Here is a 26,977-nt window from a genome sequence, read left to right as displayed (position 1 = left end):
TTTCACCATGAGGCTCTTCCACATCATGTACAACTGAAGTCCAACATATATATATGAGTCAGACCAGAGAGAAATGCAGGACAGGATCTCAATAACAACAGACACATGATAGTCCAATTTCGATGTCTGGACAAATATGAAAGTTGACATGCCATAGATCTCAGACATATCCTTGAGGCTGTGCTGACTATAACATAGACATCGCCCCACGTTCATGCAACTGTCAGCTCTTCCTGAGGACGAGATAAACAAAGAAAAGCATGGATTTGAAATAGAAAGAGCATTTTCGCATTCAAAGACATCACTTGCCGAGCAACTTAACAAACACCAGATGTGGTCATCTCATTAGTTACAGACAAACTATGATACTTTGTGCTGTGATTGATTCGTCCAAACACCTGCGAGAAAATGAAGCCAAGTCACGCAGCGCGGTATCTGCCCCTAATGTTGAGCCGAAAGTAATGAGCCATAAGGATTTCATTTTTCTCTGGCAGTGAAGGGTGGATGTGCTGTTGCACAACTGAAGAGATAAAAGGCATTTTAATTATTTTTGCACAACAGCTGGTGAATGAGAAGAGCACCAGGGAAAATTTGCCTTCTTCTGTTCTTGGCTGAAAGGCTTGGATCTCCTCACTCAAAGCTCTGACTCGCACCCCTCAACTCAGAAACACAGTCGGGTTTTACTATTTCAGCTTATGAGAAATAAAAATATTGAGTCTTCAGTATTATGTGAGGACACTCGGAACCTTTTGCATGACTTCATTGATGGTCTGGATTTTTTTTCATCCACGTGCTACAGGTCTGCAAATTGTTTTTCCGGATATTACTTACTATTATTTGGGATATATATAATGTGGATTCTTCAATAAGGTATGAAGCAGTGTGGGCAGGGTGGATGCTGGCGCAGCGCCATCTAGCAAGCTGCCATAAAAGGCCTACCTGCAGTCCTGACATTAGTAATGCACAACATCTTTTGAGAAGTTCTTGTACCAGACTGTTCAGAGGTTTCCAGTGTGGCACTAGACTTAAACCAAGGAAAACCTAACAACACACAAGTCTCATTAAGTGGCAAAATCTTTAGACCGAACCAAACACACCAGGATTATAAACCCTTTAAAACCAGCATAATAACTAACTGTCGATTAACTGTCAGTTTTTATGAAACATTCATTTGAAATTGTAGCATCATAGAAAAGTTTCAAAAATCTTCTAACCCTTTAAAGTCACAACAAAAAAACGGATTCCCTTATTGTTTCCATGAAAATAAACACTGAAAATACTGAACTAAACTTCTGTTAAATGCCTTAAAACCTTCAAAATGAAGCATTCCAATCCCTCTTAAACAAGCCTTGTCCTTTCCAGTGAATAACCTCTTATTTATTTTGCAAGTTGTTTCTTGTGCCTTTCAAAATACGTCTTTGCATGGAAAATGGGAATCTTTTTGACTGCAGACGGAGGTAAAACGGGGGCATCGACAGACACCGAAAACGCGCTTTGTGTTCTGATCTGAAGACGTTTGTATCCTCCCTCTATTTTGCTGTCTCTTTACACAGCACTGGTTTCTAGAATAATGAGACATGAACCTACTGGAAGGATTCATCAGAGGCAGACCACCTATGTGGGCACCATCTTTGTGAGTCTATTGAGCCTGGCAGAAGAGCGTTTTAAAATATTTAAGGACAGTCCATTAACTCTGGATGCAGAACCTTGCTAAACACCCTTGTAACCACATCTCTGTGAAGATGGGAGCCGTGTTCTCATCTGATATTCTCTTGGTGTCACACACTGTAGCCAGTTATTTACGCTCAGGCTCAACAGCAGTAGATTCATTCTCACTCACTTTCAACCTTCAGTCGATGACACCCTCGTTGTCATTCCTGCTCTTTCAATCAAGGGCTGATTCACTAGAGCGTACATTCAGTAGAGCCGGGTGTATTCTTAGCTCCTGATTCATCATTCATCAACACACACCCTGCCAGCGCTTCATTAGGAAGTAAAGTAGAAAATCCCTCTGTGAATCTTGACTCTCCTTCCCTCCAACTAGCTGAAACTGTTTCTCCTATATTTTCCTCTTCATCTGCTGCTACGTGAAACGTTCTCATACACTCCAGTGCGGAGACAGTCGAGCAGCTCACAGACGATCGACCAGAGTGACCAACGGCTGACGTATCAATCAGTAAAAAAAAATGTATCTCCATCATGAAAGCGCCTTCCAATATAGGACGAAGCGTTGAGCCCCCTAAATATCTATCCTGCCCTGTTGACTCCTCTCTCACATCCTCCAGTCAAGTGCTTCCTTTCCTCACCCCCTTATCAACACATCCTTATCAACTGGCTGCCTCTTTAGAGGCGATAGTGAATCATCAAGAAATCCACTTCCACACATCTGAAGTGTAGATCTAAAAATCTGCTTCCCGTTTTGTCCATTTCTCTCCAAGACACTGAAGCTTCTGGGTCTTATACAAGTTCTTAGTGGGAAAGACAATATACTAAGATAAACCAGGAGTACAACACACCACTATCTTTGCAATACAATGCCAACTGCCCTTCAGATTAGTAGTAGTATTCCATGGTAGGGGAGGGAAAAAAAGAAGTCCATTCACATACATATACATGACAAATTAATATAAGTCAATATTTCTCCTCCCTATATGATTTATTATTTATTATTTTCCAATTTTAAAAGGGCTGCAGTGACATCATATCTAGGCTAGAACGGCATCTGGGTTTCCCGTGGATGCCCTAAACTGAAAAACATGAGCGATTAGACATCCTGTTTTTTTCAGCAGGATGCCCTAAATTTCTGTGTGTTTATCGTGCCCATATCTTAATATTATCATACTGCGTCTCTCTTTTACTGAAATCATTTTACTGGCTACATGTTTGTTTTCAGGCAAAAAACAGGAGCTTATACGCACTGTCAATGGATAGTCAAAATCCTCGCTAAAAGCCTGGTCATATCTGCTTCACGGTGAACACCAAACAAGCCAATCTCATGCTCTTGAAGGTGTCGCAGCCTTTATTTCCAAACCTCAATCAAACAAGAACCTGAGCCACACGTATACCAAGAACGCAGGTATGAGTTTGTAAACACTGTACTTGTATTAGTACTGATGTGATGAACTGCCGTGAAATTAATTGGTTCCTGTTTAATCCAGCATATTCTGTATACTGTATATTCTGTGGTGACAGCGCATACAGAGCATAAGTCTGTGATGTGAAACAATTTAGCCCCAAATTTTTACTGATAGATGTTCTGGCTCCTTGTTAGTGCATATAAATTGTTTTGAGTATTTACAACAAGGCAGTAATTCTTAAATAAATACACAAATAGGGTCACCACCTTCACCTACTTCCTAAACGATTTTCAGTGGGAAACCCAGGTGTCCATTGCTTCAGCTAGAGCTATCACTCTTGTTATTTATATATATATGTGTGATTCAACTTTTGCTTTCAGAAACAGAAAAAATAAAGTCATAATATTCAACACTATCATCGGCGCCAGTGATAGAATAGCAATATAAATTGAAAGGCATCCTCTGTATCTTTGCGGCAGAGGCATAACGTCCCAGCCTTAACATGCGACATATTTTTAAAATATGTTTTTATATGTCTATTACATGTATTCCTCAAGATAAACAGCACCCCAACAGCTTCTACTGTACTAGACTCCAAATGCAATGGTCTATGTGAAAACAGTCTATGTGAAAACAATTGGAATCAAATTTGTATTTTGAATAACTATGGCCAGCAAACGCAAAACATTTAACTGCATTTTTTATTTTGTCTCTCTCCATGACTAAGTTTGGCACAAGGAATCATGAGATAAAAGTCCTGACTGCACTTTCAGATGTGTATTTCATTTTCCCTTCAAATTGTAAACTTCTCGTCCAGGTTGAGACTGAAGGTTAAACACTTTCAAAAATCCAAATAAGTCCCGATGCCTTATTTTATGACAAGCGAGTATTCAGAACAACATTGCTAGATTGCTGGAGTTTCTGCTCACAGAAACAACAGTGGAAAATATGCAATTTTAATAGTTGCTTACTACTTTAACTGACTGTTAATTTTTAATTTTAAAGTGTGTAAAGGAAACAGAGAGCAACTAGAGTTCAAGCTCCAGTGAGAACAAGACTCATAGTGGACTCAATATTAATAATCACTCGATAACCAGCTGGGAAGGAGGCAGAGAAATGAAGCGAGTCTGAGGGAGGGCAGCGAAGCAAGAGAATGTAACACAAAAAAAGGCAGAATTAAATGGATCCTCTAGTCTGACATGCAGCAGAGTTTGTTTAATGCAAACGTGAAGCAGTCCTTTTATGGTAGCATTAACACAGTCCATGAAAAGCAGAACCAGATTCAAAGCCATCGAGTTCGGAGCAATCCAATCTTCCGCCAAAAGCCAGAAGTCTGGTGCAGCAAATCGGATTTTTAAGATGGTTATCTGACTTGAATGCTGCTCCAAGCATTTGCACAATAAAAAGGTTAAACATGAAAGTCGCTCTGCTCTCAGACATCTAGCCACTATTTTGTGGACCACACTAAAACTGACTTCAAGCAGGCACATGATTAAGGTTCCACTGCGGAGGAATAAACCTGCAGAACATGAAAGGAGAAACCAAATAAATGTCACTGACCATTCCTTCGATAAAGAAACTTTGTCAGAAGATGGCTGGTTTAGATTTTAATTCAAGTTGGTAATCCACTTCAAGGAGTAACAACTGACATGAATCAGAAATGAAGAGAGCGTCGGCAGGATTTGATGTGTTCAAGTATGGCTCCATATAATGCTGCATGAAGACGGATAACAATCAGAGAGACAATATCCTATTCGGGTTATGTTTGGTGCGATTTCATCAGTAGAGAAGCACAGTAGTGACATACATAATATATATACTATATATACAACACTTATATATATATACATACTTATATAAGTGTTGTTAAAAACAATAGACTGAACTAAATCAAGTATGGAACTAAGGAACTGAATGAACTATTCTTAGTTATTACATGGAAACAGGGGGAAAAAATTGTACACAGTATGCATAACAATAGCATTTAAAAGTCCCACAGACCTTGTGCTTTACAATGTGTAACTATAAAAGAATGAACAAATATAAATGGCAATAAGGGTGTCAATAAATATATTTGGAAATATGAAAATACAGAAATGTGTGCCATCAAATTATTAAAATTCCAAACTAATCGCTGAGTTGCTGTGGACTAATTGTGATGAAATACCACACAAATGTCACTCAATTCTAATACATTTTAATTTAAACAGGAAAGAAACAGTTGGGGTTTTTTTTTTCTTCAAAATATATATATATAAAAATGAAACGCTTTCATCGAGGCAAACGACTAGTTTGTTCTGTACTCAGTTTGGTCTGGGCTCGGTCCCAGTCTTGGTCTTGCCCTCCTCTTTAGCCTTGGCCTTGACTTGGGTTAGTCTCGACTACAACACTACATGCTCCTTCGCTTCCCCCAAAATCTGTCGTGTCAATATTACCTACCACAGTGAAGCTGCAGCTCCACATGTGTGTAATGGCTTGTCCACTTTTCAGGGAATGCAGAGCTGAGCGGTGGGAATGCATGGCTGTGTGTGTAAATGTGTCTTAAATCACAATGTCACGGTTATGACCACAGAACCTGAGCCGTTCCTGCCTTAATCTCGTTAAATTGAGTGTGTGTGTGTGTGTGTGTGGAAATGGGTCAGGAAGAGTTTGTATGCAGCACATTTCCATCTGGGAATCATAAATCTGACACTTCCTCGTCTTTCCTGGTTACCGGCAGACACATTGTCAGTTTACAGCCTAACAGTCTCCTCCTGAATCATCTGCCTCCTCCTTTGTTTTCAGGCAGATGGTGATATTGGGATTCACTGTGTCTTTTGTCTCCGCATACATGAATTTTGAGTAGTACAGCATGACTATTTGTCTTTTCCCTTCCCAAACCAAATCCAGCTGGGTTATGCTTCTGGTAATAAATTGAACTCTTATCAAGTTTCAATGACAAAACAGTCCGTACACTGTTTGGTAATGAGGGTAACCATAGCAACACACTTAGCCGTAGATGGAGGGAGAGCAAACAGTGACATCTCCTACCGTTCTTCTTTATGTTTCCATCCCAGTGAACACAGAGAAACACACCACTTATGTTCAACAAATAAAAGACAATCATTAGCCTGCACATCCTGAAATAAGACCTCGCTCAGCTGGCGGCACAAACCCATCAGCCCTTTTCCGTTGGTAGCACAAGGTGATGCTTCAGATGAATGCCACAGTAATAACCACACATGTGGCAGAGCTGAAGCTGGCTGGGGAGGATTCATGGCTTCGTTTGTCTCAGACGGGCAAGTAGACATCAAAGTCATAACATACTTTACTTTGCATTCATGCTTTGGTTGGTCTTTACTGTTTACTGCAATTATGTGATTAATTGAGTTTGAATGACAACCAGGATTACGTCTGCTGTCGGAGAAATAAATAACAAAAAACACTAAATCAACTGTCAGGAAAAGTTGTGAATTTCAGCAATAAATTGAATACTAGAAATCCAGGCGATAACATTATTGAATGACTGCTAGTCATGACTGTTGTATATACAATGACCTTGTGTTTTTCACACCGTTAATAAAATCATTTTCTGATTCCTTTAAGAATATCATGTGGGTTCTGAGTTTTCTCAAGAACTAAATGTTTTATGGATTATTAGACACACAGTTGTAAGAGTAAATGCTATCATTAGCATGCTACGTTGTGTTAAAGCAGCACTACGTTAGATTTTGACATAGTGTTTTTTTATATATTGTACAACTGGTTTCACGAATCGCAGCGTATGGCAAAGATTCAGGGAGTGAAAACGAGAAACCAACTGTGCAAGACTCAGTACAATATAGGACTAACTGTACATCCAATCTAATCATTTTATTACCACTAAAAGGGCTCAAATGCTGAAAGTCACTTATTGTCTGCACTGCTGAACCTTTTTGTGTTGTTAAACGCAGGGAAGGTATTTTCCAAATGCTAACAAACGTGTCCATGTCTGCTAGGCATTTTATTGTATTTACAAGTTACAGTGGTACCTCGGTTTTCGAACGTCCCGGAATTCGAACAAATCGGAGTTCAAACTAAAATTTCGAGATTTTTTTGCTTCCGATTTCAAACAAAAATCCAGAACTCGAACGTCCCCGAAAAAAGCCAGAAAAAACATAATGTGCGTGGACCGATCAGCTGACTCACGACGTGCTTTGTTATTGTGTATAACGCAGCCTCTGTATGCAGACGTGTCCCGTTAGCTACATTTACTGACTGTTTTTTCTTCATATTGAGGTGTAAAACCTTTCCTGTCTCTGCACTGGAGCGTGGTAGTGTCACAGGGGAGGTGTTCACTCTCCACACCTCCGAGGCTGGAGCGCTCACTCCAGGGTTTGATGTCCTGTTGTGGGCTGGAGCTGGGACAGAGATGAGGCGAGTCTGGGACAGAGCGTTACTTGGTTTATGACTTTGTCACAGCCAAACTGCACAGAAGCGCACATTCAGAGCTGGACACGCACCGGGCACCTCTTCACTTCTGGAGAGACGTCACTCACTCGGCAACCCCTCCCACATGCAGCGGCCACACACATAGAGGAACAGCGCACCTGCAGCAGACACTCTACATTCACTCCTACAAAAGCCTATTTAGTATCTTCTGGACCGGATTGTGGTCGAGAACCGAGGTACCACTGTATAGTAAACATACAGCCAGCCAAACGGATTAGCTGTCATGCTAATGAACAGGCTAATGTCAGCGAGCCATTTTGTTACACTGTCACACAGCCATAACATCTTCAATCACAACTGTCTGCTAAATGGAAAATAAAATAAAGCACATATGAAGAGAGTGAAAATGTATGTGCTCATGGTTTAAATAATCTGACTGTAATAATGTTTACACACACAAGATAAACTGCCCCTTTATCGTTGCATGTTCTTGTTTAGGTCCCGTTCAGTCAACACAGCACTCTGTGAAACATGTATTATAAATATAGTTTTATTATCTCAGTCTGTCTTGTTTCGAGATCGACTTCAGCCTCTCGTGAAAAAAAAAAACATGAAAAATGACGCTTCAGTCCTGCTTTCTGAGTTCATTTTGTACAGTATGCATTGTTGATTGCATGGTGTATATTGCCACCCGTGACAACATATTTTCATGGCACTGGCTGTCCGCGATCCATCCTCGTAAACAAATGCACGTGTACTGGAGACCCAGTTTTACATCACTTTGCAATTCCACTCTTCACTTGTCAGCGGAAAACAAATATTCTTTGACAACATAGTGCCGCTTTCAAACCATTAATAATTTTGTTCATCTACATGGAGCTACTTTTTTGTGTCACAATAGAAGCATCCTGTTTGATGAAATTGAGTTCAATCTGTGAGTGTAGAACAGGCAGTAGCATATTTAATTAAAGAAATCCGCAGGTGTCATTTCGGATTACCAGCAGAGGAAAACAGCACAGACACACAACTGAAGCCATAGCTAATCTCTGTCAGCACAGGGGGCTGTCATCAGCTGTAATAGTGCTGTTAGTGTGAGGCGGGGGGTCAGAAGTTAACTCTGTGGTAATGACTCATGCAGATGATGAGAAAATATCTGTTGGCCTCTGCGCACATGCTGGTTTCCAAATACTATTAGGGATTCAGCGACAAAACATAAGTTATCAGCTAGTGACGTAGAGTAAACATGTTTCCTTGAATTTGTTAGCTTGAAAAGTTATAATAAAAAATAAAACACAGGTACGACAATCACATGCAACCTGAGCATATCCTTCAGCAGGGCTTTGGACCGCAACATAAAGCAGGTCAAGGTTTCCGTGTCATTCTAGATTCCTGAAAAACTTGATGATCTGACACTGCCTCCTGGCAGCCTCAACTACATGTGCTGCAGAAATGAGCTGTCAAAAGTGGTCAGGGAGAACGAGCAAATGTCAGAACTTCATCCAAAGCCTACACACAGAAAAGCAAAGCTCTTGAGACTCAAAAGGCCCCGAGAAAGCAGGCTCTGAACAGATGAGCTTCATCACAGAACTGAAGAAATTCTACTCTTCTCTAATTGCTGACTACTACAGTCTCAGGCAGAGCTTAACTGGCTCTTCCAAAGTCAAATGAAAGCCTTTTTTCATCAATGCTCCTAAACTTCAGAGCCACCAGCTAGGATATAATTCACCGTCCATGAAACCACTTTTAAAAACACACTTTACGGGATGAAGCTTCCGGTGTCATTTCAAATAATATATTAATACTGTCTTTGTGTGAACTGCTTTAGCTTTGAAGTTGGTGTGTTCCATTTCTTAGGCAGTTCCACCCCTAACCCTGCATTTCTTTGCTCCATTTCTAGTCCTTCATGTTGCTTGAGGATTACGATTTTGGCTATGATAAGGCTAGAGTGATCTTTGTAAACATGTGTATTGACAGTGCAACAGATTGCGGCGAGATCCTTGCATGTTTATGACCACATTTAGAAACCTGTCCATCATTGACGTGTGACCCGCACCAACATGTCGGTCGACTGCTGTTTCAATGAGCGGTTGCTGGGAGGAAGCAGATATAAATCCTGGGTCACAAGACTACCATGAACTTTCTTTGACAAATATATAGGTAAATGTACTCTATTCGGTTCAGGAAAAATGGTAAAAAAAAAACAAAACATGACTACATTGGATATTTGTTATTTGGTTTGGTTTTATTTGGCTTTGGCCACAAATTTTCAATTCGGTGCATCCCTAATTATCTTTCATGTTGTCGTTCACTTCACCTAAATGAAATTTTATTTCAGTTAATTCAGATTAAAATGACCAACAGCTTATGATCTTATTTTCTTTAAAAAATAATTTGATAAACCAACACAAGAGTTTGGATTCAATCATTAATTCATACATTCTGATTAATTAAAATAAATACTCATAAATGACAGCAATATAAATGTTCAATTGAGTACTGTGAAGGAGAAGAAATAGCTCAAAAGGGAGGTCATGGAACTCTCATGTTTCCTTGGTTGTGATAGACGTCTTATGAGGATGGTCACAAGTTTGACCTTTGTCCCCGGACAAACAGGCATTGGAAAGGTTAAGAGTCAAGCAGCAGACAGCAGACCACATGACAGGTAACACAGTCCACTACTGACTACAACAGCAGCTGGAACAAAATGTGAGCATCTCTGAACATAAATGTTCACTTTAGCAGTGTGTGTCACTGTGTCAACTTCCGCCCTGGGTGCTGACTCACAGGGCACAAAGGACACGAGACCTTACCGACAGATTCACAATCGACCCATTCAGCCACTTCCTGTCAGGTAGCATTAATCCTTTTTCCCTCTCAGGATATCTTAAAAGTAAGTGCATGTTTACAGTAGGAAATCCACTTGATTGACGATATAAATGGCTTGTTGACCTTTTTAAAGGCTCCCTTAAACAACAAGCAATTTCTCTTCAGTCTCCTGTTGCACAACATCCGCTCCTATCGAGTTCCAAGGTGGATTCGAGCTGTAATAAATAACTCACAATAGAGGAAAATCGGTCCTGGGTTCATCAAGTTCGTTTCAAGTACCAAAACTTCTGACTGCATTGGTTTGTGCTTGTCTCTTCAAACTCACCACACAGCAACATAAAAAAACTCTGATGTGAGAAGTCTCCAACACTCCCAACCCCCGTGCAAAATTCACATAAACACACCTTAGTGAATCTGCCATTACCAAATGACCCTTGATTCAAAATTAACTGGGGCACAGCAAGTCAGAATAAACTGGAGACAATACGGTTTTGTTGCCTCAGTTTAAAAAAAACTGCTTTAATCTGATGTCATAAGGCCAATCTTCATATTGACAAACATCCTGTAAACTGTTGTTTCTAGGTTGTAATATTGGCACCTTGTTGTTGACAAAGTAAAAGGTACAGAATTTAAAGAAAAAAAAAAAAACTTCCTTGGTTTGTGTTCGCAAAGAAAATATCAACCTTTGACAACAACATACTGAAGTCTAGCAACGCTACTTCACCATTGGTGAATATCCGGCTTGTTAGCGCTCAGTTAAAAAGTTAGCAAAAACTAGACATCTAGAAACCAAGAAATGAAAAACGTGTTTTATAATCCATAATTGTATTTTTTTCCTCTTTTAAACCTGCGCATTAACACACTGTTTCAGCAATTAAACGCATAGCTGAACTGAATAGCAAAAATGACCCTTGAATACATCCTGTATTGAAAAGATAAAGTAAATTGATGTAATAAATTAATAAACTACACAAAACTCAGACTTGACAAAAATGCAAAAGATAACCTGCTACATCCCACCATCAGAGTGAGGTGTTGATGTCAGTAAGCATCGAAGTGTAGCCTCCAGCAGGCCGATGCTACGAGCAGGAAGTTTACACATGAAAAATAGCAAGAAGATATTTCAGCACGTGGCATCATCCCACACCGCTGTTTTCCTTTTATCTGCATTTTATTCCACTTTGTGTTAAATTGCTGTCTAACATTGCAAAACATGGCGTGTCGAGACGCTCCATTAAATATCCACATGACTCACTTTGATCCCTTCTCTCATTTAATTGATCATGAGTGATTCAGAGCATCACCTCATGAAGAATGAGACACCTCATCCTGGGAGTAGTGCCTCATTAGCATAAGTAGACTCACCGCTTGTCTAATTACACATCAAAATTATTTAATCTGATTATGGATCATGCAGATGGACGTCAGCAGGCTTCGAAGAGGAACATTTAATTGACAGAAAGAAGCGTGTGTATTAAACATCTGCCGTTCTAGGTTGAGAATGGCATGCTAGAGTGCCTTCACCACAACTGACTTGACTGGCCACAATCCTGGTCTCATGAAAGAGCAGCTTGTGAGTGTGAGTTTCTCAACACCTCCAAATATGCCCAGTAATTTCTCGGCGGAACTTCAAAAAAAAAGTGTCCACACTCTCTCAGATTCCTTCAATATCCACCCGTCCCACTTGTTATGACAGAGTACATGCCGATGATATATGTTCAGACCTACCACAAAGCTTCTGTGGAGGAAACCAGCACACACAGGAGAGTTGGACTGTTGGTAGCAGGGCTGCAACTAATGAATATTTTTGTTGTCGACTAATCTATTCATTATTTTTTAATCGCGATTACCTTTGTTTGGACCCATTTGGAATTTCGGTTTAACCTAAAGTTGCTTCAATTGTTGAAAATAATGACACAGAATCGTGTATTAACCCTGTGAAGCATGAAGCATAAAACAGTTGACAGAGAGCCCCAGTTCTTTAAAACTGAGCTCTTTATTGGTCCTTGAGAAGAATTTAAAATCATACACATTTGTATCCCATATAAAACATCTGATCAACATCCACATCAAAGGTTCTATGTGAATAATAATCTAAAACAACGTGTTCAGTGTTAGGAGGAGAGACACTGAGGACACTTCACTACATCGCTGTAAAAAAAACAAAATCACTCCAGTAGCTGAGATGTGACGTGTATGACTTCATTAAAAACAAGCAGTTCCGTGGTAACCGACATGCTAGTTGTTAGCTCGAGTGTGTGTGTGTCATCATAGTGGTGTCGAAGGAGTTTGCTCATCCTTGAGACGCATTATCTTCGCAAACAAAAGCCACACTTTTGAACACTACGACCCGTCGCCGCTCAAACTCCTCCGTGACTGTGACTGAGGCGGAGGTGGTGATGCAGAACCTGGGGTGCGTAGCGACTGTCGCCAGTTGCAGTCGGACCTCAGTTAGGAGATATTTACACTAACAGCAACGCGACGCATCGACGCACAGATTTTGAGAGTCGACGAATTTTTGTTGTCGACGTTATTGTTGATGTCAACTAATCATTGCACCCCTAGCCCCTTTGTGACAGCAATGCATGCCAAATATACCCTCATAGGTTGTGCCACTAGTTTCATAAAAAATTCACACTTCTGATATAAAGAAGCCATTCTAATGCTACACATTACACTTCAATCATCTGCGGCTGGCGGGTTGACGTTACAGCCACACCAGTGAAGCCCATGAGACGGTGCATGCATGTTGACGTTGACCAGTCAGCAGAAACAGATGGTGCTGTCACGCTACCGCCAACCAAAAAAAAAGGAAAGAGACGAGGCTCTGAGTTTAGTTTTCAGATGTGTGGTTTCCATCATTAAGTGCACAGCTTTTTCATTAAAGAGACCAACCAAGCGTGGAGGACGTTCGCACAAATACAACTCAATGAAGTCAAGTACATCTGGGTGCTCATGAAATATCTCAGTCTGAAACTTGATGATAAAAAAGGATTGTTCAACTTCACCGTGAACCAAGAAGGCCAGGACAGAAGTGTCTTGAGATCCTTCATGTCCTCAAACACCACCATAGAAAAGCTTTCACACTCAAGCTAATGATGGACAGCGTTTCACTTTCTGTAATAAAAACAAGGAAGGTATGAAGCAGAAAGGAAGAAGGAAGGCGGTATGCATGACTGCGAATCATCCTGGGATTTGGTAACTGACTCTTTTTGTGGTGCTTCCTGTAATCCCTCAGCATTTCTGTCTTCTTGTAGCTCTGCTGCTTTCATCTCATTGTCTGACACATTTGTACTGTCTCACCGAAGTTGCAGCAGAGTGGGTAGAAAGCATTTACTGTCACCTACACTCTGAAATACAAAACACTCACCGATACTTGGAATGGGAAAGTGCATCATTACCAGTGGGAGAAGCTTGTTGTTTTGCTCCTTTGGATCAGCTATAAGAGTGGAACGCTCATACTCGACGGAGAAAACGAACTGAATGGGGTGCTGAAGTGTGAGTAAGTGTAAATATCTTAAAGCTTTCTGAGGAGAATGAAATGGGACTATCCCTTGTTATTTACAAGTAGTGTATCTTTTAAAACTCGAAGAACTCAAGTAACAGATAAGAACTGTCAGTGATGAACATTGTGATAAAGTTCTTGAATGTCGCCTTATAATCAATCATCAAAATATGAATATATATGACACTGTAAAGGGTCTATTTTGGTATCTTAATAGAGACAAATAGTTTGGTGAGGCGAGTGAATGACAGAGAAATATTTTCCAAATAGTGGAAGCGACATTGTTCGATTATAGAGTCAACATTTTGTTGGCAGTGAGGGTAACGTTAAAAAATGGTTACACGATACATGGACTTTACCATGCAGTCGTGAGAAGTGTGTGTGTATGCCTCCGTGTGCATGTGCGTGAACTCATGCATACACAAAAAGCATATTTTAAGTCCAAGTAAAACCATTTTTTGGGGGTTGGAAGTAAATGTTTGACCAAGCTTTGCTTGAGGAGTAGAAGTGTGTTTCCATCTGCATCAGAATCTAATGGAACATTCTGACTAATACTGCTCCACGTTGTTTTGAATGCACAAGTTCTACAGTCAGGCTCCATGATGGGGAAAGAAAAAGTGTGTGAGCAGCTTCATGAGTAAACAAGCTGCTAGGGGTTTCTGGCAAACATGCAGCCAGCATGGTGGCTGACACCAGGACTATCTGTACAGAGAATCTGCTGCTGTTCATCCCTGCTCAGCAGGAACAACAGTCGAGACCCAGTTCAGTCCTCCCCGTGATCAGCTAAAACGAAGCACAGCAGGAGGGAGAGGAGTCTAGGAGAGGAGGATGACAGCAGCAGTGGGATAGAAATCAACTGCTATATTCCACACTGTACATGATTTAACAATAGAGCCTGAAACACCATCTTTAGCTGTTAAATTGAGAACTGCAGAGTGAAGCTCTGCCATGAAATGTCCTGTTTTACACTGCTATGGTTAAACCTTTCCACTGGTCAATAATATAGGGAATAAATGTGCTTGCTATGTTTGTAAATCACTGTATTTTTCAGTATGAGTGAGCACTTTTCAAACAATGAAAGACATAAAGCTGACTGTGTTGTTTATATCATAGCAGACAGGCTATAAAAAATAACCTGCTTTGCAAGTAAGTGGAGTTAAAAGAGCAGGGACATCATACAAATAGGGAAAAAGAAAAAGAAAAGACAGGCAAGTGAGGAGAATCAGACGCAGCACGTGCATTTCCTGGATTCTGACAATGATGCTTTCACTTCAAAATGCAGTACAGAGTGCTGACCAGTCATAAAAAAGCATGATGGATTAAAAAATATAGAATTTATTATATTAGAGAATCCAGCTAAAGATTGAGATACAGTCATCAGATACAGTATTCAAAGCTCACGCACTTTATTTGTAGCTAAATTAAGACACCGTTGCAACAGTGAGACAGCAGGATAGCTGGCAGGGACAACGGAAACATTAGAAAGAAGAGACAAAACCCGCCTGTGAAACACACTGGCAACAGCAGGTCACGTAAACAGATTGTTGCATTTACCTTTTTGTGCGTCGAAACATGTTGCCAGGAGCCGAGACTGTGTTGGCAGATGAACATTAAAGCAGCTGATCCTTCACACACACCGGAGCAGTCAAGAGGCTGTGATTAAAATCCTCCACAGCATGACAGCTTCCTTTAGCCGGTTTAACACATGCATTCATGCACACACACTGGTGTCCAGCATTCACGCTGCACATGTGACAGACTGAGCATGCGAGGAAGGGATAACCAGAAAGGTCCGGGTGAACCAATGGTGTCTTAAATTGGAGACTGATAAGAGAAAGGAGACTAATCATGATGCATCCATGTCAGAGGAAGAGAGGATTGTGGAGCTCCTCTCAAGGGTAGCGTGCCAAGCCAGGAAGTGGAGTGACACAGCGAGGAGGGGAGGGGGCTGAGAGACAGAAGGAGGGAGAGGAGGGAGGGAGCAGGGGACAGAGGAGGGTGAAAACAAATATGTGAACGTAAGAAAAACATGGAACGAGTGAGGATGCAGGAGGGAGGAGAGACGGAAGGAAGAGGACTAAGAAGAAAGGAATGAGAATGTAAATGTGTTTTGGCATCACTTTATGGACACAGCAATCCTAAACATTTAGACTCAACAGTCTTTTCACCAAATCTACAGATATCCAGCATGCATTACATCATCGCTCTGGCTTGGGAACATCTTGGAATCCCTGTTTGCCTGGAAAGTGTAGCTTGGTGCCTATTGTAATGAAGACTGTCAGAAAAAAACTGACAGTCTTCATATGCATATATAAAAAACAATACATTTGTAGTGTTTGATAATAATGTTTAATCATCCTGTTATCAAATGCAAACGTGTGGAACGTGCTATTTTAGATGTAGCTCTCTAAATCATGATTCTTGCAGTGGCCATTAAACACTGTCATAATGAAAACCAGACATCAAGAAATGTTTGTTTGTCCTGGATATGAAAGGGCAATGCCAAGCTGAAGAGGACGTCATCACAGAATGTGAATGTGTCTGTGTGTGTGTGTGTGTGTGTGTGTGTGCACGCACCCTTCTGTTCTCCTGTTTGAAACAAAACCACCAAATGTTAAAGCTGACGTGGGGCGACAGTTGCACAGCAGGGCTGAGGGGAGCAATTCAATAATAGATGACGTTCCTAATGTAGGAGCCTGGTAGGATGAAATATACATAGAAGAGAGGAGACGTGGGAAGGGCTGTGGTATATGGGGGGAGTATATCACTCAAACACAGTGGGCAGCACAGATGGGGATGGACACCATGATCTCATATAGAAGGCATGAGTCATTTGGGAGTTTTTAATGTCCTGCTGCTGGTGATGTTTTGTTTTTTTGGTTTCAATTAATTATGATCATTTATGATTCAATTATTCAGTTACTTCACATGCCCTTCCTTTTTTTCCAGTTAAGCCAAAAAGCCTACAGACTAACAAATATAAAATGCAACTGTATAACTGTTTATGCAGAATATGGTAATCGAACATGGCTGCAATGCATTTTGGAATTATTGGTATAAGTTAAGAGAGTGTTTGTTTTTTTAACGATAATGGACATTATGAAATTATCTCATCGGCTATGTACCGTAAAATCTCCTTCAATAAAATTTCCCGTCATCTACCCTCGCCCACACAATCCTCATATAAATGCAGTGTAACGCAGCGAGATGATAAATCACAAGAACACACGAGAATGAGACACATAAAAGTCTCCATCATTAGACTTCACTGTCATGACTGGGTTGACATTTAGAATACTGAGTAGAATACTCCCTTTCAAAACTACATTATCTTTTCCAGGATAAGATAAAGACGTTATTAAAGGGGGGGAAAAGGGATGTAAATAAATAATCATAAATATCCTCTGCGTATTCAAGGAGTTTTCAAAAGCTCCCTGACCCTGAACTAATACTCCTCATCTCTATTTTATCAAGATGAATAACTGAATGTACAAGCACTCATTTTCATTGGAAGCTATTACTTACAACAAGAACATAAACAATACCCATCAAGGGAGAAGGGTAATTATGAGTTCAGCAACAAGATAGATAGATAGATAGATAGATAGATAGATAGATAGATAGACAGACAGACAGGCAGAAAGACAGAGAGACAGACAGACAGACAGAGAGACAGATAGATAGATAGATAGATAGATAGATAGATAGATAGATAGACAGACAGACAGATAGACAGACAGACAGACAGACAGAGAGGCAGGCAGGCAGATAGATAGATAGACAGACAGACAGGCAGATAGACAGACAGGCAGGCAGGCAGATAGACAGACAGACAGACAGGCAGGCAGGCAGATAGACAGACAGACAGACAGACAGGCATTTAGACAGACAGATAGATAGATGGGTAGATAGATCATATCTCCACACCGTCATATTTTTCCACCCAATTTCATGGCTCCCCACACGTATTTTATGTATATAACTTTATTATCATTTAGAGTGCAGTGACCTCAGTCAAACAACAGGAGGCAGTAGCACTACAAAGCTTCTAAAACACAAGGGAGATGCAATAAGGGATGAATAAAAAAAACGTCATCACATTGGTAAATCCAAATTTTGTCACCAGAATCACAGAAGTGAATTTGATTCTGTGATTCGACTGTTAATAACTACAAAGAACGGGACTGGATGTCGACTGTTAACCAATTGAAGTCTAATAAGGAGAGTAGATTTACACAGAAAATAATCTAAAGACCCTACGATACTGCCCCCAATTAACAATGTGACGTATTGGCTCCGAGTTCAGAAAGTAGAACGAGACACTGCTTTTGCACTTCTTTTCAAATCATGTTCCATATTTATCTTCCGCTCATCAGCCTCAAGTCAGCTCACTGCCGCCGTGCCGTCGGAAGGGCAAGTCATTTTAACATAGATTGTCAATTAAAGGATTTTTATAATCAGGCTGCCTCAGAGACTTTTTAATGGACCACATCCTTCACACACGACGCTCTCTTCTGGAGACCAGTGCTCCTTTGAGTCAGCACTCAGTTTGTTGTGACTGGATTTAATCCTTTTGCAGTGATGTGGAAGCATCTGCCACTGCTGCGTTCTGGTTAGTCCTTAAACTAAATGTCAAACCTTTATTTTGAAATCTAATGTAGAACACATTTCATGTGAATAAGATGGACGCAAGAGTAAAAGACTGTGAATCAACCTCTCAACCAATCTCTTCCTGATTCCTGAACAGTTCGTCTAAGTGCTGCCACAACACTGACACACAAGTTACAGGTTTGTCTTGCCATCTTTGTGGGGTCCACTTATTGACTTTCATTTCATTTGAAGTGTTCATCCTCAAATTGAGGCTTAACCTTGTGGGGTCCGAAAAAAGGGCCCCACAAATGGTGTTTGCCCAACACACACACAAACACTCACACAAGACATCATGATGGCAAAAAAATAGCTGTGTCTTTCCACTCCCATGATGCAATATATTGACGTGGGGAAACTTTTGGGTCCTACACTGATGGTGAAGGCAGCCGTCCACGTTGCATGTTGATGCCTCTGTGATTGTGTAAAGGAAAAAATGTTTTCCTTCCCTGAGATGGATTCTTTCCATGACACCTAATCTACATGTAGTGTGAAGGGAGCGGCATCCAATAGCTAATACTAACCCCAACCTCCATCTTTTTCTTACGTGTCAGAACATGCAGCGGAAGGCGGAATATGTGTTTCTACTGAAATGTGTCAACATGCACTTCTAAAGTCCACTTTCCCAACATCAATATATTACGGCAAGAGATAGAATGGGTAGTTTCACAGTATGCAACGGTTTGGCGTAAAATCACTGTAAAAGCAATGCTTTCATTTCAATTAATTTTTGTCCACGACACACAATGAGATGTTTGTCAAACTCCTCTGTGTCACTTAATCTCCCTAGGGTCAAATGACACCTCCAAATTACTCCACAGGCTGTTAGTTGAATCACCAACTGTAATCCAGAGGCGTTGAAGCTGAAATGATCTGGCTTTGAATCTAAAATTAGGCTTGAATTCGATATTTCTTTGAATTCTAATTATTCATCTCATTACGGAGTAGCATGAAAGCCAGAGCCACGGGAGTCATTATTTTGGTTTCTGCTCCAATTTCCATGTTTTTCTGCTCAAATCCACAAAACGTAAAAGTGAAAAACTGAAGTAATTAATATCAACTGTCTCACGCAACAAAAGAATCTCATCAAAAACTTCCAGGCTGGAACCTCCTTTGGTCTTTGGTCTCCACCAAGGAGATAAGAGCATGCCTGATCCCAGATGTTGTTTTACTGACAGAGTGAGTGAAAGAGCACTACGACAGTAGAAGTGGGGTGAGCTTGCGAGCCCTAAATCTGAGCAAGGGCACGAACAGTGTTGATCTGAACTGATGTTGCCTGTGGAAACACCAGCACTTATCTTCCAGCGTGCTTACGTAACAGTAAATGGCTGAATCTCTGCTGATGTAACCCTAAATTAAGCTTGTAGTGTTTCTCTTCCTTCTCATCTGTGCAACCTCTTTCACAGTCATTTCAACCTGTGCAGCTAATGAGCGCAAAATAAAGAGTCTGACGTTTCTGAATGTCCTCAGTGTGCAATGCTATTTATAATAGTCTGAAGATGTTTTTGCCACTTCTACTGCCTGAGTACAGCACTGTATCAACATAAAGACACACTCAAGAGCTGAAACAAAGACAGAAATATGCTTTTGTCATTTTAGTTTTCTGCCAATTTTTTTGCTGTATATATTCCAATACTTTAAAAAAGCCTTAGCACTTACGTTTCAGCCTTCAACACCCTGTTTTCATCTGTTCTACTTTGTCAACTCCTTCGCACTCTCTGCGTGAAGCAAGACATTTTCAGTTTCACCACCTCAATTCTGCTGTCAACCTTTTCTGGCACAGCTCACTGATGCAACAGATTGGGACAACAGAAAACCTCAAATACAGACAGATGAAGCTCATGTGAGGGAAAAGAAAAAATGGAGAAGGTTGCCTTCTCTCTCAAGAGCACAACGACAGCGTCTCAAAGACTGAAGGATTAAAAATAAATCTATAAAATATTCAATGAAAGTAGCCGCATATGCAAGAACATTCCACGACAGCCAATTTAACTCATTTTATTTTCCAAATTTACACCAGTATGGCCACACACCCATGCTGAAATGTAGTCGAGTGCATTGAAGTCTTATTTCAACAGATTTTTATGTGATGTTCCCAAGAAGTGTGTTTTCATGCATGCTGTTTTTATGTGAACAATGATGAATCTTAAAATGAGCAGTGTTTGTTGCCTTGGTATTGCCTATAAATATATCGCAACTGGAGGATGGAGAGCTTCCACCATTGATAAGTCTTCTCCGTGTCTCAGTAGAGCTACGTATCGGGTAGTGACAGCAACACCGTCCTCACAGTACTTCTTAGTTTGGTCCATATCCATAAGCTTTGTGGAAACATGCAGAAATATGGACGAAATGAATGCAGAGCACAGACATAAGGATCCATCTGTATATGGATGTGTATGTAGCGTTGAGAATAACTGGGCCTTTAAGATGACAGCCCTCGACTATGACCTGTTTCCCAAGGAAGAGACTCCCTGGGGCACCATGCACGCCAGCAGCTCTGAGTATCCTTAAGTGTATGCCAAATAAAAAACTTCTTTTTCACTTTAGGCCAACTAGCGTCTGAGGGCTATATATGGCTTGTTAACTGTGAAACCCAACCAAACTGGACACCATCAACTTGGATTATTAAGGCGAGATGTGGATGCGGATGTGGCGAGTGTGGAAATGTAGAGAGAAAATGTGGCGTTTAAACACCACTCCCAAACTAGCCACAGGGCGTAACAATTGTAACTTCAGCTGTGGCAAACTGACAATTGAATTTCAGGATCCTATTCTGCAACTCCATTACGGCGCCAGCAGACTGCTACAATGCTACAGAAAACAATTCAATTTACTCCAGTCCCCATAATCCTTTGCTCCACTGGTGTGTAACAGGATTGCAGCAGTATTATTCAACTTCATTAGTTTTCCACAAATCATGTAATGCCAGTGTCTCACCAATAGATGGCACACTCCTGTACAGCTTGACCATAAAACCATATCAATACATGCAGAAAAATAACGTTTCCTCAAGGGACTTTGATAGATTGGGTTCATCACACACCAGGGCTCCACACTGCAATGAAACACTCAGATTTTGTCATCAAAACAAGTACGTGAATGAGACCTGTCAGGGGCCCCAACCCCTGCTAGAAACACAGATATTCGGCGAAAGCTGTGTATTACCCTTGCTACACATTATTTGCCACATTTATGCTAACACCAGTATTGTTGTGATAAGTGAATGACATCTCGACCAATTGGAATAGTGCATTGTTGTTGGACAGGTCTGAAGGCCATACTTCCAGGGCAGGGAGGATGAGGGACTGTTTACATATGTGTTGTAATAGATAATGCATTTTGATACAGTTAAGCAGTACAACACCTCAACAGATTATTTAGATAATACAAGGGGGAACTAATGTTTTAAAGAGAATACCTGAAAAGGTCCTCCAAAACACAAGCAGCACAAACACGACACAAGTAGTGTGATAATAATTGTCAAGATTAATGGTGGAAGATGTGAGGAAATGAATAATAATTACACTCTGAAGTCTCAGGTTTTGAAGACACATCAAACATAGATGGAAACTTACCTGCTGCTTTTGCGGGGCAGAGGCAGATCCTTCTGGGGAAAAAAAAAAACAGACACAGAAAGGACAATGTTAGATTTACCACATCAACAAATACAACATTAGAGTTGAATTAACTAGGGGTAAAAAACATATAACTGGTAAAGAAAAATAATATCCTCAAACTGTTCAGGCTTCTCTTCAGCACATGCTCAGCAGAGTATACAAGAAATACGTGTTAGTAGTCATCTAAACCATGTCATAAGGTCATAAGGTCTCATGATTCCAGTCTGGTCCAGTAGGTAGCAGAATTACCACAAAAAAAAGTGTGTCTTGTAGAGGAATCAGCAGGCTGAGTGCAGCGAAGGTCAACTGTAAAAATGTTGCAGCAGTTTATGACATTAGAACACAAGGGCCAGGAGTCTGATGTGATTAGGATCTACTGGGATGGACAATCATGGTGTTTGTTGTCTGTCTTCTCTCGGGTGGATTTTAAACATAAGCTGTAGGTGAGGTCAGGTTACAAGGATTACAGTCAGCCTCTGAATATTGGAGTCAAATTCAGAGCAGCTGCGTTTCTGTAGATTTACTACTACTCTTCCCTGTAATATACTGCAACTGTGTTTGTGCTAAACTCGTGAACTGGTATTATTGAATATGGACCTAATGTCAATATGATAGATAGTTAGCTGTTAAAGAAAAAAACAAGGTGTCAGATTCTCAATTGCGATGAAAACCCATACTTGCAGTGAATGCCAAATGGGTTACAGTTCATTGTCAGACGCGGTCATGTGTGTCTGACTTTGTCCAAGCTTGTTGGTCAGCTTACATGCTGAATACCAGACTAGAATACCAGGAGACTGTCGAGACAAGTCGAAGTTATTTGTATTTCTTATTTCCCACACATCAATAAACCTTTTGGTCTTTGCTGATGATGTTCCTACCTGTGTGCGACTACAGCCGCATTACGTAAATCAAGTATTACTCTAGATCAACGGTATTCAGCATATCTTATTCTTGCGATAAACTTATGTCTTTACTTAAAATGCATCCGTCATAAAGGGTCCCTATGAAACTTGGATAGTGAATCATTCACCAATGACAGCACCACCTGCTGTGTTATGTCCTCACCCCCTTTCCTTCTCACAGCTCACACACGTACACAAGTGTGCCTCACAAGGCAGTGAATCAAAACATACATGGCAGCCGTGTCAAAGTTTTACACCTATGTAATGTTGCAACACATGCAACAAAAAGGTACTTTGCAGTGTTGGAGCACATTAAAAAGCCAACACAAAAAAATCTATATGTCATTTAATAACAAGCTTGAAAATAAGGGAGTGACTCAGTGCCCAGTTCAGGGAGCACAACTAGCGCTTCGCAACACTCACCTATACAAGCGTGACAGTCAGAAAGCTAAGCTTGATGCCTGAAAGATCACCAGGCCAGATGACCACATTCCTCATTGGTGGCTGCTAGTACTATCTCACACAAGGTGTTTGTATTTTTTTAGAAAATCCAAACATATATAAAGGTGAATTTTTTGGGTTATTTTCTTCTACATCATTTACCCATAAGGTCTCGTCATAACTACATTTTAACTACAAAATCACAGCCAATGATAGCCAATCCATGCTGAGCCCCCTAAGTGACTGACAAAAAACCTGATGGGACCATCCTGAGCAGGCTTTTAGCTAGGATTTTGGAAGAGGACGTCCAAAGCCACGCCCCCCCAGCCCATTCCCCTCTAGACACGCCATGTCAACGAATGACGAACGACAATTTGCTTTATAAAAAACAAGCTGTACACATCGATTTGTTCAAAAATAACTTTATACAACAAACATCTGTGTCAAATAAGAAAGAGATGAACTCAGTAGCTGTTGCCACAGTAACACAGATGCAGGAGTATCTTGGGCAGCTGTTCTCTAAACTTTCACACATTTAAACATTCATTCATTCAAACAACACACACACACATATTAGGGCTGAACGATTTTGGAAAATAATCTAATTGCGATTTTTTTCTCTCAATATTGCAATTGCGATTAAATGTGCGATTACTTTTCAAGGTCCTCTTCTCAAGTATTTTACAGCAAACACAACTAATAAATCAATCTGTATTATAATAAACCATATGTGATTCAGTATATATAATTGTTCTTCCTTATAGGCTATTCTTATGTTAAGATAAAGGCAAATGAAGCATGAATTAAAATGAAAGATGGTTTATTTGTCTACTTCAGTTTCAACTGTAGACTTACTAAACTGATAAATCACACAAACTAAAGTGCATATGACAACAATAATGCAAACCAATATGTGGCTTTACCACTCACTCCATGTGCGCTCCCACAGTGAGTTCTATCCGAATTCTTCGTAAACCGCCATGACATGGGATGTCGCTGCAACCGATTGGACAATAGACGTCACGTGACTACCGGGAACGCGAATGGAGTAACAGGCATGTATTGCCGCCACTTCTACAAGTGCGCATCAGTTTTATTTACAGGTGCGAGAAGAGGTGCAAAAGGGTGCACGCGCATACGGATCATGTTCTACGAGTACGTGGAGCTTATGCACCCGTTTTGGCGGTGGTTGACGTGGAAAACTTAGCAATGTGTCACAATTGCAGTTTCAAGAGCTCGTGTTTAGCCACTTGTATCTGTGCACTTAGAGAATGAAGGCGAAATTACTTTTCGTGTTTGTATGAATGTAAATCTTCTTTTTACACGCACGTGCCACAGGGTTTACGGATGCAAATGTGCAGTTACGCGTATGTGCCTCTGACGCATGGATACGAGTCTTGTGTTACGGGTATGTGCCACGTTTGCACCCATTTTACCTTCATAGGCTAAAGCCGTAATTTACAGCTCAATGGCTAAAGCTCACCGTTGCGCTGCGCCACCAACGTGAAAGTCACATGACCAGTCAAATCGCAGCCTTACGATTAGAAAATCACATTTTACGTTATAATCGCAAATGCAACTAATCGTTCAGCCCTAACACACACACACACAGATATATATATATATATATATATATATATATATATATATATATAAAACGCACTGTCCGAGCTCCAGCCGACAACAGGACATCAAACCCTGGATTGGGGGCTCCAGCCTCGGAGGTGTCGAGAGCGAGCACCTACCCTGTGACACTCTACCACAGTCCAGTGCGGAGACAGGAAAGGTTTTACACCTCAATATGAAGAAAAAACAGTCAGTAAATGTAGCCAACGGGACACGTCTGCATACAGAGGCTGCGTTATACACAATAACAAAGCGCGTTGTGGGTCAGCTGATCAGTCCGCGCACGTTATGTTTTTTCCGGCTTTTTTCGGGGGTGTTCGAGTTCTGGATTTTCGTTCGAAATCCGAAGCAAAAAAATCTCAAAATTTTGGTTCGAACTCTGATTTTTTCGAATTCCGGGACGTTCGAAAATCGAGGTACCACTGTATATAGAGATTAATAGAACCACACGCACTGATCCCTGTTAAAGTACACCGCTCCCAGCTCAGCTCGCTGCTGCCGCAAAGATGATCAAAATTATAGAGATTAATTGAACCAGAACAGGGTTGCTACAAATTTGGGAAAGACTGCATGAATAATGTTGGGAAAGTCAGCCATTTTTGTAGTCTTTGTTGCTCTTGCCATTTGAACAGCATCAAAGTGAGACAACAATTGCATAAACTCAAACTAGCTATTATTGATAAAAACAACCATTTAAATCTTGTTTTGATGTGAAGCTACTCCATAGAAACGCCCTCTGCGGTAACTAATAACTGAGTGTTTAGGATGAAACCATCAGACTGATATGGGACGTGCCAACATGCGTCTCACTTCAAAATGGCTCCTGTACACTCAGTGCATGACATCACCCATCGTGGTGAGCTCTTTCAACGGATGTATCAGTTACATCACTTGAGAGCAAGTGAACAACAGATCCATGGCTCTCTGCACGCGTGCGTGTGTGTGTGTGTGCGCGCGTGCCAGAGTATGAGGTGAAAGGGGTAGCTAATGGATAAAACTCAAACACCTGCTCCCTCTTACAGCCTGTCAACCTCAGAGCTACATGCAGAGATTGGGTTTATTCTGGAGAGTGTGACTAGTCGTGACATTTCTCAATCATTTCCAGCTTTCCTCCAACACTGACTCTAAAATATAAAATGGTATATAAAATTGTGACAAACATACAAACAACTGTGATACATGTTGCTTCACGACTAAAGCAATTATTACGTGTTGTTGTTTTTTTTATTGTTATTAAAGGTAAATATTATTTTTATTATTTATTTATTTAAGTTGAAACAAAGGGGTTTGGAGGAGCTGAAGTTAAAAATAAGTGTGAATTAATGTCCATTCCAGTAACTATTTAGTCATCTAAAAATGCTGCTCAAATGATTCCATGAGATTAAACTGAATCAAAGCATAGTCTTGTCATTGATCTAACAGGAAGACAATAAAATACCAGCACATATTAGGTAACTTACTTTCCTGACAGATGAAAAAAAGCACCACATTGTGGCTCCCTTTCTGAGTTTTTATTTTTAGGCTATATTAACCCAAGGACGAAATGAAGGCCAAATGGAAAGCAGAGCAAAAGAAAACATTGTTATGCTGCTGCTCTGGGCACAATCACCCAGCTTCTGTTCTGAATCTGCTGCCAAACCAGACGGCAGATTGCAGGCAAAATGTCACACGGGGAATTCTCCGATTTAAGAGGTTTCAGTGGTCATTTAAAAGCGCCAAAAGTGGTCAGCCATCACTGGAACCTACGGAACAAATCTACTTTTATCTTGTGTATTTTCCCATTTTTGTCTTTCTAGGTCAACTGAAAGTGATTGATGGATTTAAGTCAACCACATACATCGCTTTACGTCGCACTCAGTGCATAAACCGACCCATTAGCTCTTGTGTAATAGTGACATCAGTAGGAAGTGATGAGGTGGAACAAAG

General features: G+C 40.6%; 1 protein-coding gene across 3 annotated transcripts in view; it reads right to left on the bottom strand.

Annotated features, from left to right (window-relative positions):
* LOC128753411 (microtubule-associated serine/threonine-protein kinase 1-like) overlaps positions 1-26,977 on the bottom strand; it is a 61,718-nt gene that overhangs the window by 28,679 nt on the left and 6,062 nt on the right. Inside the window, exon 2 of one of the 3 annotated variants that reach the window (XM_053855097.1) lies at positions 22,041-22,072. In XM_053855097.1, the coding sequence (XP_053711072.1) occupies positions 22,041-22,072 (32 nt within the window). Of the gene's footprint in view, positions 1-15,372; positions 15,743-22,040; positions 22,073-26,977 lie in introns of those variants that run through there. The other 2 variants (XM_053855098.1, XM_053855099.1) reach the window with 2 other exon arrangements.

Source organism: Synchiropus splendidus, chromosome 2, assembly GCF_027744825.2.
Source record: "Synchiropus splendidus isolate RoL2022-P1 chromosome 2, RoL_Sspl_1.0, whole genome shotgun sequence".
Taxonomy (NCBI): Eukaryota; Metazoa; Chordata; class Actinopteri; order Syngnathiformes; family Callionymidae; genus Synchiropus; species Synchiropus splendidus.
Note: the sequence above shows the minus strand (reverse complement) of the source record. Positions and strands in the feature narration are given on the sequence as shown.